Genomic DNA, 15,352 nt, shown 5'->3' with positions numbered 1-15,352 from the left:
CTGCAGGATCCCTCCCCTTTCCCTCATAGCCGTAAGGAGAGAGGGAATGGGGGAGGAATTGGATACTCGCTCGCTTTCCCAGCGGAACTAGCAGTTGGAGAAGAGAGTAGGAGCAGCCATCACCTTGCGGCGATGGCCTCTCAGAGTTTGGGAAAACGTATCGTCAGGAGAAAACGTTTTCCCGAGGAGGGTTACGAACTCGTACTGTTGGTAAGGGTCTGCCGCCACTGTGAACATCGTCTGGGTGGGGTTAATCGACACCTGACAGGAGAGAGCCGATACCGTCCTCCAACGCATCCCAGTCCTCGGCGAGGCCAAAACCTCTCAAGAGGACCAAAGGGGGGAGCGCTCCAAGTGCCGCCTCACGCCACATGTCTAACCAGGAGACGGCCTGGAAAGCCACCATAGAGGTGGATTCCAGGCCTAGTGCCTCTTGCTGCGACAACCAGAGGTTTTCTGACAGGAGCTGCTGCAGAGACACACCCGGAGTTAGCCTGGCTAACTCTGGGTTCACCTGTTTGGGCGGCATTGGATCCTCCGAATGGCACGTAGAATCGCTGTCGCAGTAGAGGAGGAGGAAGTAGCTTGGATGACCTGCCAGACCTCAGCGAGCCCTCCTGTCCGGAGACGAGAGACTCCACCTGGGCTAGAACAGAGTCGGCAAGCTCTGATCGCGGCAGACCCACCGTCGGTTTGGGTTCCTTCTTCGGACCCTAAAACGACTCGAGCCGGGACGTGGGCTCGGATGGTGGGAGCAGCGATCCTTCCCCGAGGTCGTTGTGCTGACGAATCAGCGCAAAAACCTCAGCAAAGTTCCTCTGGATCCCCGGAGTGACTGCATCTTGCGGAGTAGACCGTCAAGCCCCTCGAACAAGAGCAACTCCCGAGACCAATGTCGCGGTGAGACCGGTGCGTGTCCTCACGGCGCGTCGAACCACTGGCGTCAGCGATCGGGGGGACCTCTTCCCAGCCTCAGCCCGTGGCCGGTCTGGGACCGTCACGTCAACCCGGGTGACCTGCTGGTCGCTACGAGAACGAGAGCTGGCCTGGTGAGAGTCGCCTGAGCGGCTCTCACCAGCCTTCCGCTCCGTGCCATGAACTTGGCGCCAAGCGAGCTCTGGCATCCGGTTCTTGGCTGTACGGCCACCCGTGGGTGACCGTACACTCGGTACCTTTCGCGAACGAGAGGCCGAGACGGAACCTGGTGTAGCGGCAGAACCTCTAGCACCAGGCGAGGAAGTACCGGTGTTAGCCGGTACTCCTCTGGTCCCTGTCTTCTTATTCCTTGTGGAAGGAGAGACGGGCCCTACTCCCGAAGGAGTAGGAGGACCAGCGGAAGGAACCCCGTGGGACGGGCCCTGAGAAGTTCCCGAAGGAGCCTTCTTAGGAGGGGAGGAGGCAGCCTTCTTCTTCCTCGGCCGGGTAGCCTTGGAAGTCGAAGGGGAAGGGGCGGCTGCAGACGGCAAAGAAGATGATGAAGACGACGACGACACCTTCCTCCTCTTCCTCTTCTTCGTCAGCTTCCTCAGGACAGACGTGAGGTCAGCCATCCAGGGCGGAGCTGGGGCTGCTGTTGCCAAAGCAACAGGGCCCGGACGCACCTGTCCGGACAGACCAACGTCTGAGGCAGCAACACCGTGGGCAGGGATGACGTCAGCAGGTACGGGAACAGCGGGAACAGCCAGCACAGCATCGGAGGCAGGTACGGCAGGCACGGTAGGTAGCGCAGGTAGGTAGCACAAGAGACGGGGCAGCAGCCAGCGACATCCTGGGAACCGGCGGCAGGTCCAGGGGCGAGCTCTTTGGGCAGCGGAAGTCCGGGCGAGGCAGCACGGCAAATCCGGGCGGCGGCGGCACGTCCCCCCTCGGTACGGCAGCAATTGGTCCCTGCACAGAGGCTGAAGGAGTCACAGACACCACGTGCGTACCCTGGGGTACACAAAGTGTAAGTCGTGGTCACCACTCCATAGGTGACCGCACCAGACCCCTGGACACTCGGCACGCCCTGCAGTCCCAATGACGCCCATACCTGTCCAAGGTCATCCCCCACCGCAGAAGCACCTGCGGAAGCAAGAGTCGGGTACACAGGAGGGGTTCCCCCTCGTGCGGGGGGGGGGGGGGGGGGGGGGGGGGGGGGGGAAGCCCCACCCCAAACGAACGGAAGACCCCGAATACAAATGCAGGTCGGGTAACGAGCGCCCTCCCCCACGCTCGACGGATCGGGCAAAGAAGAAGGACCTCGTAACCCCCCCGAAGGAGAAGGTGGCATACGTGGGAGCTCAGCGGGGGGGCAGGAAAGAAGACGAAGAATCGGGTACCAAGGGAGTCGCGGGAGAGCTTTCCGACGACTTCTTGGCAGGCCTTCGTTCTTCCCGCCCCCGCACAACACCCACTGCACCTCTGACCAATACACGGCTCGGCCCAAGAGCATGCGCGCCCTCGGCACCGAGTGCAAGGGCATGAGGATCAATTCCCGGGTATGAGCGGAAACCTAGATCCATAATGATAATAATACATGAAAATGAAAAAGAATACTGCATTTACAATTTCACTTTCACTTTCACACAAAAATAAAAGGCTCGGGCCGAGAGCATTCGCGCCCTCAGCACCGAGCGCAAAGGGCAAGAAAATAATGAAAAATGAAAAAGAGCACTGCACTTACAATTTTCACTTTCACACTCACCCAAAAAAATATGATATTGTTATGATACAATAAAGTTTCATACATACTTACCTGGCAGATATATACATAGCTATCGACTCCGTCGTCCCCGACAGAAATTCAAATTTCGCGGCACTCGCTACAGGTAGGTCAGGTGATCTTCTGTCCTGCTCTCGGCCCTGCTCTGGGTGGCAGGACTAGGAACTATTCCCGTTTTCTAATCAGATTCTCTCTTCCACCTGTCTCCTGCGGGAGGCTGGATGGGTCTTCAATCGTATATATCTGCCAGGTAAGTATGTATGAAACTTTAGTGTATCATAACAATATCATTTTCATCATTAACAACTTTACCTGTCAGATATTATATATAGCTGATTGACACCCTTTGGTGGAGGGCAAGAGACAGCTAACTAACTGACTAGACAGGTAAACAACATATGTTGTAGGTATAAATAAACCTTAGTTCCTACCTTATTAGATGGAAGACTTCGTGGCTACTGCCCAGGAGTCTGCTTCATCTCAAGAGCCTTCAGCGAGATAGTGATCTGTGGCCAAGAGTTCTTGTGGCTGGTCTGTTCGATGGGGTCTTATCCACTTACTCGGCAGAGCCTAACTGGCGTTTGTCAAGGGGTGCTAAACCCGCTTATATGACAACACGCCTTCTTTAAGGAGCACACAACCGATCCCGATCACCCGATCCTAACCCGTGTTAGTTCTAAGATTGCCAAGAGTCATCCCCAAACTCTTAGCAAACAACCACAAACTCGAAACTCATCATACAAAATCAAAAATTTGTACCCCTCTAATAGTCAGCTGTCACTCTTCGATTTCCTAATGAAGCGAAGTGTGAAGGCCGCCAGTGCGACATCTGACACTCCCATGCACAGGAAACACGAGAACACATCCGACAAGAGGGTTACGTACACATATTTAAGGGATCGGTGCTCTACTCCTTTACCCAGAACCGTCTGTGCTGACACAAACGGACCTAAAGAAAAACATTCTCATACGTTACTCGCACATCTTTTAAATAATGAGATGCAAATACTGAGTTGCATCTCCAATAGGTTGCGTCCCAAAATAATTTTTTAGTGACATATTTCTCTGAAACGCAATTGATGTCGCGACTGCCCTTACCTCATGAGCTCTTACTCTTAATAGATTAAAAGAGTCATCTGGGCAGTTCTTATGAGCCTCGGAAATTACACTTCTAACAAAGAAGGCCAAAGCATTTTTAGACATAGGTCTCTTGGGGTCTTTCACCGAGCACCATAGACCATGTTGTGAGCCTCCCAACCGCTTCTTTCTGTCCAGATAGAATTTCAGGTGCTCTAACTGGACAAAGTGATCTTTCTATTTCTCTGCCTACTAGGCTAGTAAGTCCTTTTACCTCGAAAAACTCCTAGGCCAGGGATTCGAAGGGTTCTCGTTTTTGGCAAGAAAAAGTCTGGAATGAACAAATCGCAGAATCTTCTTTGAAACCAACTCGTGACTCAAGGGGGTGTGGTGCCAACTCGCTGACCCTTTTAGCCGTAGCCAGAGATAGAAGAAATATACACTTTCTAGTGATATCTCGGAATGAAGCCGTATGAGGTGGGTTCGAACTTTTCCGAGGATAGAAATTTCAGAACCACATCTAAGTTCCAGCTCGGAATCCTAGGCTCTACTGACTTGGACGTTTCAAAGGAGCGGATGAGATCGTGCAAATCTTTATTATTCGTCAAGTCTAAGCCCCTGTTTGTTTCTAAAGACTGACAGAGCATACTTCTGTATCCTTTAATAGTTGGTACAGAGAGATGTGACTTTTCCTCAGGAAAAGAAGGAAATCCGCAATTTCGGTTACAGAGGTATTGGAAGAGGACAGCTTCTTCGACCTGCACCAGTTTCTGAAAACTTCCCACTTCGATTGGTACACTCGCCTAGTAGATGATCTGCGGGCTCTAGCAATTGCGCTTGCCACCTTGCTAGAAAAACCCTCTCGCTCTGACCCAATCTTTCGATAGTCGAAAGCAGTCAGAGCAAGGAGCGGGTAAGATTTTGATAGGTACCTCTCGAAGTGGGTTGTTTGAGCAATCTATCCTGTTTGGAAGAGATCTGGGGAAGTCCACTGTCCACTCCATCAACTCCGTGAACCAAATTCGGGAAGGAACCAATATGGGGCTATCAGAGTCATTCTGGTTCCCTTCGAGGCCACAAACTTTCTGACTACTTCCCCCAGAATCTTGAATGGGGGAAAAGCGTACACGTCTAGCCCTGACCAGTCCAGGAGAAAGGAGTCTATTGCATAAGCCCTGGGATCCTCTACCAGGGCGCAAAATGTGTCTATCCTTTTGGAGAGAAACGTGGCAAATAGATCTATCTGCGGTTTCCCCCAAAGATACCAAAGGGTCTGACAGACTTCCGAGTGGAGGGTCCATTCTGTAGGAAGGACCTGGAACCTCCTGCTCAGTCGTCCGCTCTCACGTTCCTCTCCCCTTAGAACAAATCTCGTTAGAAGAACCACATTCCTTTGATTTGCCCAAATCAGCAGATCTCTTGCCAGTTCGTATAGGGCGAAAGAGTGAGTTCCTCCTTGTTTCTTGACATAAGCCAGAGCGGTCGTATTGTCGGAGTTTATCTGAATTACTTTGTCTCTGACTATCTGCTCGAAGCTCCTTAACGCGAGGTGAATCGCAAAGAGCTCCTTGCAATTTATGTGCCATGACACCTGCTCTTCCGACCAGGTGCCTGACACTTCTTCGGACCCTAGAGTCGCACCCCAACCTGTCTCCGACGCGTCTGAGAACAATGTCAGGTTTGGGTTCCGAACTTCTAAGGATACTTCTCTGTTTTCTTCCAAGGGGGGGTCAACCACCACCTTAATTGTTCCTTTACTTTTAATGAGATTGGAAACGTGTCCGAGAAGCTGTCCTGTCTTCCAACTAACCAACTGCTTCTCAGGAAGTACTGAAGCGGACGGAGATGCAGTCTTCCTAGAGGAAAAGAACTGTTCGAGCGAGGAAAGGGTCCCCAGAAGGCTCCACCCCATTTCCTCGCTGAAGTACGCTCTTTCTCTAAGAAGTTCAATACTGTGGCACAGCCTTTCCTTACTCTCTCTTGAGAAGGAAATACTCGAAAACCTCCCCGAGAATCCATCTGAATCCCCAGATAGACTACGTTCTGGCTGGGGACCATACTGGGATTTCTCGAGGTTCACGTTAATCACCTAATGTCTTTGTCAATTCCAGGATTGTTGACAGGTCCTCCAGACACTGCTTTTGAGACCTGTCCCTGATGAGCCCCTTGCCCCTGATCCCAGTCAGGTATATCGGGAGACGTTTATCCCTTTCATGTGAAGGTGTTTTTTGACACATTTTTCATCAAGTCTGTGAAGACTTGGGGAGCCGTAGAACAGCCAGGCCGAAACACAGGGCCCTGAACTGATAGATCCTTCCCTTCGAACATGAAACGAAGGTACTTCCTCGACGAATAGGTGAATCGAGGACGTGGAAATATGCGTCTTGAAGATCTAGAGACGCCATCCAATCTCCTTGACGTAGAGCTGCAAGTACTGAGGCAGACGTTTCCATGCTGAACTTCTGTTGTTGTACGAATTTGTTCAGCGAACTTACATCCAGTACCGGTCTCCATCCCCCGAGGCTTTCGCTACGAGAAACAAAGCGATTGTAAAACCCCGGGGAGCTTTGATCCAGTACCAGCTCTATTGCTCTTTTGTCCCACATCTGCTCCACATTTGTTTGACGAAGAGTATCCATCAGAACAGGGTCCTTGTATCTGGCTGACAGTTCCCTCGGTGACGTTGTCAAGGGGGTGGCTGTCCTTGAATGGGATATAATAACCCTTCTTGATTACTGACATTGACCAAGGATCGGATCCTATGTCTTCCCATGCTCCCGCAAAGAATTGTAACCTGGCCTCCTACAGGTGTCTGGAGGAAAGATTTCTCATTTTCCCATTCTTAAAGGGACGGAAGGCAGATTCTTCCCCTTTTTTCAGTTGATTTCCTTCTGACAATGGATCTAGCCTGAGAGCCTCCTCGAAAGGGCTGCTGTTGTTGAGCTGGCTTAGAGGCTTTCTTTTCCTCACTAGCCACAGGTCTATTCTTCCTTGAGGATTGCCTTAAAAGATCCTGAGTGGCTTTCTCAGTTAGCGAATGGGCTATGTCTCTCACCAACTGCGAAGGAAATAAAATGCTCAGAGAGAGGCGCATACAGCAAAGCGGATCTCTGCGAAGGCGAGACGGCCTTAGTGAGAAAAGGCACTATGAACGCTCTCTTCTTTAGTATTCCCGCACCGAAGAGGGAGCACCCTTCCCCGCCGATCCATCTTGAAACCGCCTTATCGATGCAAGTAAGGATGCTATGCAAGGTTTCAGGGCTTAGTTTGTTCTTTTTCATGGGACTTCTTAGCAATGACCCCAAGGGACCCATCTAGGAAGTTAAATACTTCTAAGGTATGAAAAAGTCCCTTGAGGAGATGGTCCATTTCCGAAAGACCCCATGTTGCTTTCGCTGAATTTTAAGGCATGTCTCCTCGACGAGTCTACGAGACTAGGAGAAGTCCGATTCAGCTGAACGGGCAGAGACAATCCCATGTTTTCTCCCGTTTCGTACCACATGCCTCTCCTGCCCTAGTTTAGCGGGGAGGCATGCAAAAGATCGTCCTTCCTAACTCCTTCTTAGTCTTGATCCAGGAGTCAGAGATTGTAAGGCCCTTTTCATGGATATGGCCGTTTCATTTTCAGGAAAGACGAAGACGCGTGTGCCTTCGTACTTGAAAATAGAGAGCGAGGAGGAGGAGCGGCTGGAGTCAATGCATCTCCATATTCTTCTAAGAGAAGAGCAGAAAGAACTTTGTAATTTGAAAGCCCTTCTCTGTTAGTAACTTCGTCCTCCGAGACGTCATCTAAATTAATATGATCGGAAGGAGAAGGCTCCCTTCCCTCCTCTGTCTCCTCTCTTGATTTCTTCCTTTCCGAAGAAGAAGCACTTCTATAAGGAGATGGGCTAGAAGTAACTCTCTCCTTACGTTTATCATTAGGCGAGTCACGTATCACTGCTCTACGCCTGTTAGACTCCTGTCGGATGTCAAAGCTCTTCACGAGGAGAATGCGCCTGGCGTTTAGCAGAAGTATCTCGCTGAGAATACTCCTGAGGCCTGGTATGGAGTATCCTGTTTGGAATACTCCTGGCGCCTGACAGTCGTTACACTCTTCGAATACTCCTGCCGTCTGGAAGGCGCATCTCGCTCCAAATACTCCTGGCGCCTGTTAGGAGTATTAAGCTCAGAATACTCCTGGCGCTTGGTAGGAGCATCGCGCTTAGAATACTCCTGGTGCCTGGTAGGAGTAAAAAGTCCCGAATACTCCTGGCGCCTGGGAGGAGTATCGAGGCCAGAGTAATCAAGGCGCTTGGCAGGAGTATCTCTTCCCGAATACTCCTGACCTACGGAAAGCGCATCTAGTTCCGAATACTCCTGAGGCTTGGTAGGAGTATCGCTCATGGAATGCGCCTTTCGAATAGCAAGTATATTGCGCTTAGCGGGCGCTATACTCCTATCAGGAGTTCTCTCTTCTCCAGTTGGCTCTTGTTGCTTGGATGAAGATCTGGGCCTAGAACGATCTACAGTAAAGTCAGGCTCTTTGCGCCTACTTGGCGCCTGGCTCCTAGTTGGCGCCTGACGCTTGGTAGGAGTTTACTTCCTTTCCCACATCTCGCCTGCCTAACGCCACCGCTCCCCCCCCAGAGATGGCGCTTGTGCGACAACTCCCCTGGAGGTTCGTCGCGCCCGACAGGAGATCGGTATTTGGATCTCTTAATCGGAAGCCTGTCATCCTTTTTTTTTTACGAGTAGGCTCTTTAGAAAGTACTCCTACCAAAGACGTACTATTTGATCTGTATTTTTCGCATTCAAAATCAAAATCTCTGGTCGAAGGCTCATTCGAATCAGGAGAAGGAGATCTGGAAGGCGCTCGAGAGTCTTTTCCCTTCCAAGGATCTAAATCCTTTCTAGCTTTCTTGATTACCGAAGGCGCCTCCTCTTCAGAGAAGCGCTCGGGGCTAGAATTAAGCTCAGGTTCTTTCCAGTTCCTTTTTAGCGGACGTGAAAGCTTCGATTCTTCCATCCTCTTCTCGGAGAAGGCGAACTAGAAGATGAAAAAGCACTCACGAAGGACGCTTTTTCTATAGCTGTCCCGTGCAGTCTGAGATGTATACGATTCTGCCGAAGGGACGCCTGATCATTGGGGATTCCCCACGACCCCCCTGAAGGCTTTCGACTTTCCTTCTCCTCTGGGCCAGGGAGCTTGGAAGAGGTCTAGGCCTGGGGACGTCGCAGGGACGACCAGACGCCCCCCTCCACTACACTGGGGACACTAACATCACTCGAGAAACCACATTCACTTCTCTTACCTTCCAATGCTTCCATTTTCTCTTCATTTTTTGAAGGGAGCTCTGAGTTCCGCTATTTCTGAGGCGGAATCAGAGGGATAACCCTTGTGAACGGGCTGAAATAGAATGGGCATAATTAAGAGAAGAGAAGAAGCTACAGAACTACTAGACATTTTCCGGCTTTTGTAAGCCGCCTTCCTCTCTCTATCTTTCTCTAACTTCTTCAAGTAAGAAGTCAGATTCTTCCATTCTTGCGCACTCAATCTCTCACACTCGTTTGATTGAGCATTCAACCTTTCTACAACCACTGCATGTAGTGTGAGGATCTACCGAAGCTTTCGGAATCCTCACCTTACAGCCTTCATTCACACACACTCTGAAGCTAACACTAGAATCACATATTCACGAAAATCCAAAGCGAAGTCCAAAAACCAGTCCACGATAGCGAATGCAAACAACGATCCAAGTACGTCACCAAAAAATCAGTCGAAGATGATCAAAAGCGTTGTGAAAAAGAATTCCAGTCAGGAGGAAGTAACAACAATGTTGATACTACCGGCGACAGAGAGAATCTGATTATAAAACGGGAAATAGTTCCTAGTCTGCTACCCAGAGCAGGGCGGTAGATCACCTGACCTACCTGTAGCGAGTGCCGCGAAATTTGAATTTCTGTCGGGGACGACGGAGTCGATAGCTATGTATATATCTGACAGGTAAGTTGAATGTATGAAAACAAGGCTTGGTGCGAGAGCACTCTCGCCCTCGACACCGAGCACAAAGGACATGGGGATCGATCTCAGGAAAACTTCTAAATTTCCCACATTTACGCCCCTCCACCCCGGGGCACAGTCGCCGGGTAATGGAAGGGCACAGAGATTCCTTCGATCCTTGGTCCATTATTCACTTGAATTAATAATACGTGTATATAAAAAAATGAAAAAAAAAGAGTACTTACATTTCACTTTTACACACACAAATATCCTGAAAGCACACGACGATGAAGCGGGCAGAGAGCGATGAAGAGCACGTCTACATACCAGCAGGCCGAAAGCAAAAGTGGTTCTTCGCCTCCCAGTCACGTGGCACGCGCCTTGTCGGACAAGCAGTTAACAACCGAACTCCCTTGTTCGAAAGCTTACGACCATCCAGCTGCCGCTAGTTACCTTCCTATTGTAAAAGGACCGAAAGGTTTGTATCCCGTGTCGGAACAAACACCTAGCTATCCCGATACTGGGTCCGGCTTCATGGGAACAGAACAGGGGATTGGTAAAACCTGAGCCCATATCTGGTCAGTAAGGAATCAGAGCTATTTGCATAGCCAATACCTTGAAGCCGGGATCCCGGATCCGCCGGAGCGGGGGGACAGGATTGGTGAAAGAAGACCGTGGAAAGGGATATGACAACGTGGGCCGGAGAGCGCACCGCCCGGTCGAGCCAGGTGGCCAGCCGAGGCTCGCCCGAGCAGGGCACCCTCCCCACCACTCATACAGAGCATAGTGTGGTGAGCCTACCCCCAGTCGCACTCCCTGCCCCCCCCCCCCCCCTCCCCCCCCCCCCCCCTTATTAGGCGTGGAACTCGGATCGGCTACGTGGCGTAGCGTGAGTGAGTCCTATACCCCACCGAGGTGGGTGTGAGGGGGAGGGAGGTCGGCTAGCGGGGTGGCTCACACGCGATCAGCTGGTAACCCTCGCAGCCAGGTGTACCACCAAGTGGTAGGAAGGATCCAACTGATCGGAATAGAAGGCCTAGGCAGACTAACACATGCTACTAATAAATATCCGTATATATGGATCTAACATAACAAATATATATATATATATATATATAATATATATATATATATATATATATATATATATATATATATATATATATATATATATATATATACATACTGTCCTAAAGCGGGGGAGATATGAAAAAAAAAATAATAATGGAGCGAGAGAGAAAGTAACGAGTCCTCTCGAACTGCTAACCTAACCTTGACAAACCGCAAAGATCTGAACAGGTTGACCTGGCAGACTCTGAGCGGCCTGGCCTAGCTTGCCAAATCGAATTTATTCAACTGAAAGGCTAGAAGACCAGGGTGGCTCGAGGACCGTATGTGAAAGCTACAGAAGAGCCAAGGCTCTTCTGTACGCAGACAAGGATGTCTTATAGTAGAACTAAAATATATAATATAGCCTATAATACACCTTGACTAGAATATAGGTTGGGATGCCCACCTCAAGATGTAAATAAGGCTAAATGAACTAGGCTACGTCCCGAGAGCATGCGGTTCGGTCGGTAGGCTATCCCCCACGATCAGACAAAATCTTAGACGTCAGTCAATAATGAAAGCATCTAACAAACGTATGGAGAACTGCTAAATGTTTGAAAATCGACTCCAATTAGTATAGGGGACTAATTGGGAATCTATAGGAGCGTAAATATACGCGGGTAGCGAACCACGAAATGACGGCGTGGGGACGGCAACGCGCGGGCTGCCGCTCCCTCATATATAATCAAATTAAACATGTTTATATCTCCTATCGCTACCTCAAAACAAGATCAAACATTAAATGCAGTACTAAACTTAGATGCAGCAGCAACTTGATGTTCCATGATGATGAGAATGAGATAATTCCAAACGGAAACAGATACGAAAACACACGTGCAACGTGGAGAGTACTAATGAAAGGAATGGTAAACAAAGCGCTAGCCGTAGCAGTAGTGGGTAGCGGGGGCCTAGAACGGCTCCTCTGTAAACAAGGGATATTGAGAAAGGAAGAGACTAAATGGCAGGGGACCTCTGGTAGTGGTTACCTTCACCCCAGATACCATACCGACACCTTAAATAAAGGTGAGCGAGCCAGAATATTCTGGCATTACCATATAGCTTTTTTCTCTGGTATATTTAGCAATATTTATACCTAGAAATGAGTGCTAAAGGAACCATTTCACGGAGCGACACAGGGTAGGCCCAGAAATACACTAATTTGGGATTATCTATCGTCGGAAAAAAACCCATGAATAAGCGAATTTCCCACAAATAATGGGTAGATATGGTCCAGAGAGAAATCTGCAAGTCCGTGAGTCCGCAAATCCGGAGAATGCGAATACAGTGGGGCCTCGCTTAGTCGCGGATCAGCAATCACGGATTCAGTTACTCACGGGTTTTACATTGGACCACTTCTCAGTCTATATCGCTGGTATGAATCCATGGTAGGCTAAGCCTTGTCCGGTTCCGATAATCAACAAATGCATGAACAGATTCACATTATGATATTAACTGACAATAAAGGTAATAAAACCATTCTCACCTTATATATTATTGGCATATCTTCATAATATATAGCCTATTCATGGAATAATCCCACATTATTGACATCAACTTGTAGTTGAGCGGCAATGTAAACATCGAGTTACACTTCAACAGCACCTTTGTCATTCTTAACCTTTTAAAAATGTTAATAGTAGTAGTAGTGTAATTACAGTAGTAATAATATTTAGGAAAATATTAATTTTCAATTCGAACTTCATTATTGTTTTGGTATAATGTAATCAACTTTTCTGAACACTGCATACAAACGATAATTGTCATAGATTATCGTATTGTTGTTTGCGATCGGCGACGAAGCGTAAACGTAATAAAACTATTTTTACCTTATATATTATTGTCATATATTCATAATAAAATGCATATCTTATATATTATTGGCATATCTTCATAATAAAAAGTCTCTTCAAGGAATAATTCCTTGGGGAATGCATTTTTCAAAAGACAAAAATACACTTTACATGTTTACAGTATGCAATGATTACTTTATTTTGATGTGATTACATTAATATTACAGTATGGTACTCTAAGCAGTACAGTAACAATTTTTATCAAAAATGTATATTCATTCACGAAAAAAATATGTATGACCACCGTGATATCACCAAACCTAGTCTCGTTCGTACATACTACCTTTACACAATATGATAGTGGTTACACCGTTCTACAAACTACCGATGTATTTTTACGTTTACGTAAGTATCCTCTAAATTCTGTCATAAATCACTTTACTTACTTTTTTTGTCGAGCCCAAATACTACATATATCCCGGAAAATTAACGAAATCGCGAATTTTATCATAGAGCAAGATTCACTAATTACTGTGTTTTCTTCTTTTCATGACTATATGTATTTTTAGGATACACTCATTTACAAATTTTAAAATACTATGAATGTAAATAGCAAAATCTCTCTCTCTCTCTCTCTCTCTCTCTCTCTCTCTCTCTCTCTCTCTCTCTCTCTCTCTCTCTCTCTCTCTCACAGAAAAAACTATAATACTGATCTATTATTATCGTAATAAAAGAACAAAATTATCTTTTATTCTTTCTGTGGTTTACGAAACTGCTTCAATACAACTTTTATAGTTGACTCAATGATTATCACATTATAACAGTATACAAGAGAATATCTTATCACTATCCATGTTTCATTTCTTATCACCATAAAAATATTTAAAATATAAATTTCATTGTTATTCTCGAGCCAAGCTAGTAACAGTACGCTCGTCCTAAGCTGCTCTCTCAAGCTATTCAACAGTTACTCTCATCCCAAGCTGCTTGCTCTCTCTCTCTCTCTCTCTCTCTCTCTCTATGAAATATATATTACTGTATCATAATATCATAAACTATTATGTACAAAGTTAAAAACAATAATAATTCCATTAATAAATTTGTTTCTTTTAGCAACTAAATTGTTTTCCAAAATAATTCTTTTGGTAATAAACCTCCATCAGCTGATTCTAAACGTAAACAAAGGACAAAACTAGATTTTTATTGCTGTATTTTGCTGTTTATACATTAATATTATAGTTGGGTGCTGTAATCTTTACAGTAAATCATGTTTTTTTATCATAAATATGTTCATTCGCAAAATAGATATACGTACTATGTACTTTTAGTTTGGTGCAGCAGCCAAATCATGAAAATAGAAAGGAACTGTTAGGTAATATACTTTTGTTTGCTGATCTGATGAAGGGGAAATTGAAGATAGGAAAGAATAACTTTGAAACTGTTTTGAATTTAGTTTAAGGTGATAGTTGAAGACATATTTGGTGCTTGAACTAAAGTAGGCAGTTATAAACATTGAAATAGTGGTCTTGGGTGAGTTAATTATTAAAGTAGGCAGTTTAAAGCAATTTTTAGGGGGGGTACCAGGATAACATGGGTATTTACTTATCACGGGGGTTCTGGGCCCTATCCCCCGCGACTATCGAGGCCCTACTATACGGGGGGGGCCACTGTACAGTGTTACAATATTACATATTACAAAAACCTAGACAGACAAAGAATTCCCTAAGGAGAAGAGAGAAAAACATGAAAAAATCACAAATTACTTACCTTCCTCTTCATCCATCATACTGTCTGGATCATCCATCTTCTCTTTTTCTGCCTTTGATTTGCTGTCCCCTCCCCCCTCGTCATCTTTCTTTTCATTCTGACAGTTCTTCTCTTGCTCTTCATCACTGGATTTTTCTGAATCCTTCTGCTTTGAGTTTTGTGTACTATCGTTATTTTCACTAGTTCCATTATCTGAGCCTTCATTATTACTCAGTCCATTATCTGTTGGACCATTTTTGTTCTCATCAGAGGGACTGTTCCCTGAGTTTTCTGTTTTTGACTTTTCTTCCTCGGAAGTTTCTGGTGTGTCTTTTTTATTTTCTTTTACTAACTCGTATAACTTTTTTAAACCTCCCGTGATATGCGCTAGCATGTGATGCTTTGGCGGCCTTATTAGTGGTAGGTCATCTGTCGGCAGTCTGCAAAATAAAATTACTTTTGAACAAAGCTGAAGCACTAAATATTAAAAATATACATAACAATAATGCTTCTTGGAATTATAAATGTCTACGTACACTGAAATTACATAACTGTCTCATAAGCAAATATCACAATTTTTGAAAGTAAAATGATATTGTTATGTTACAATAAAGTTTCATACATACTTACCTGGCAGATATATACATAGCCAAGACTCCGTCGTCCCCGACAGAAATTCAAATTTCGCGCCACTCGCCACAGGTAGGTCAGGTGATCTACCGGCCTGCCCTGGGCGGCAGGACTAGGAACCATTCCCGTTTTCTATCATATTTTCTCTCTTCCACCTGTCTCCTGCGGGGAGGCTGGGTGGGCCTTTAATTGTATATATCTGCCAGGTAAGTATGTGTGAAACTTTATTGTAACATAACAATATCATTTTCATACAATCAACTTACCTGTCAGATATATACATAGCTGATTGGCACCCTTTGGTGGAGGGTAAGA

At 46.6% G+C, this 15,352-nt stretch overlaps 1 protein-coding gene across 1 annotated transcript in view; it reads right to left on the bottom strand.

The window, feature by feature from the left end:
• LOC135202421 (uncharacterized) overlaps nucleotides 1-15,352 on the bottom strand; it is a 169,058-nt gene that overhangs the window by 115,407 nt on the left and 38,299 nt on the right. The window contains exon 2 of the mRNA XM_064231815.1: nucleotides 14,429-14,847. Coding sequence (XP_064087885.1) covers nucleotides 14,429-14,847 — 419 coding nt within the window. The remainder of the gene's footprint in view (nucleotides 1-14,428; nucleotides 14,848-15,352) is intronic.

Source organism: Macrobrachium nipponense, chromosome 30 (assembly GCF_015104395.2).
Source record: "Macrobrachium nipponense isolate FS-2020 chromosome 30, ASM1510439v2, whole genome shotgun sequence".
Classification (NCBI taxonomy): domain Eukaryota; kingdom Metazoa; phylum Arthropoda; class Malacostraca; order Decapoda; family Palaemonidae; genus Macrobrachium; species Macrobrachium nipponense.
Note: the sequence above shows the minus strand (reverse complement) of the source record. Positions and strands in the feature narration are given on the sequence as shown.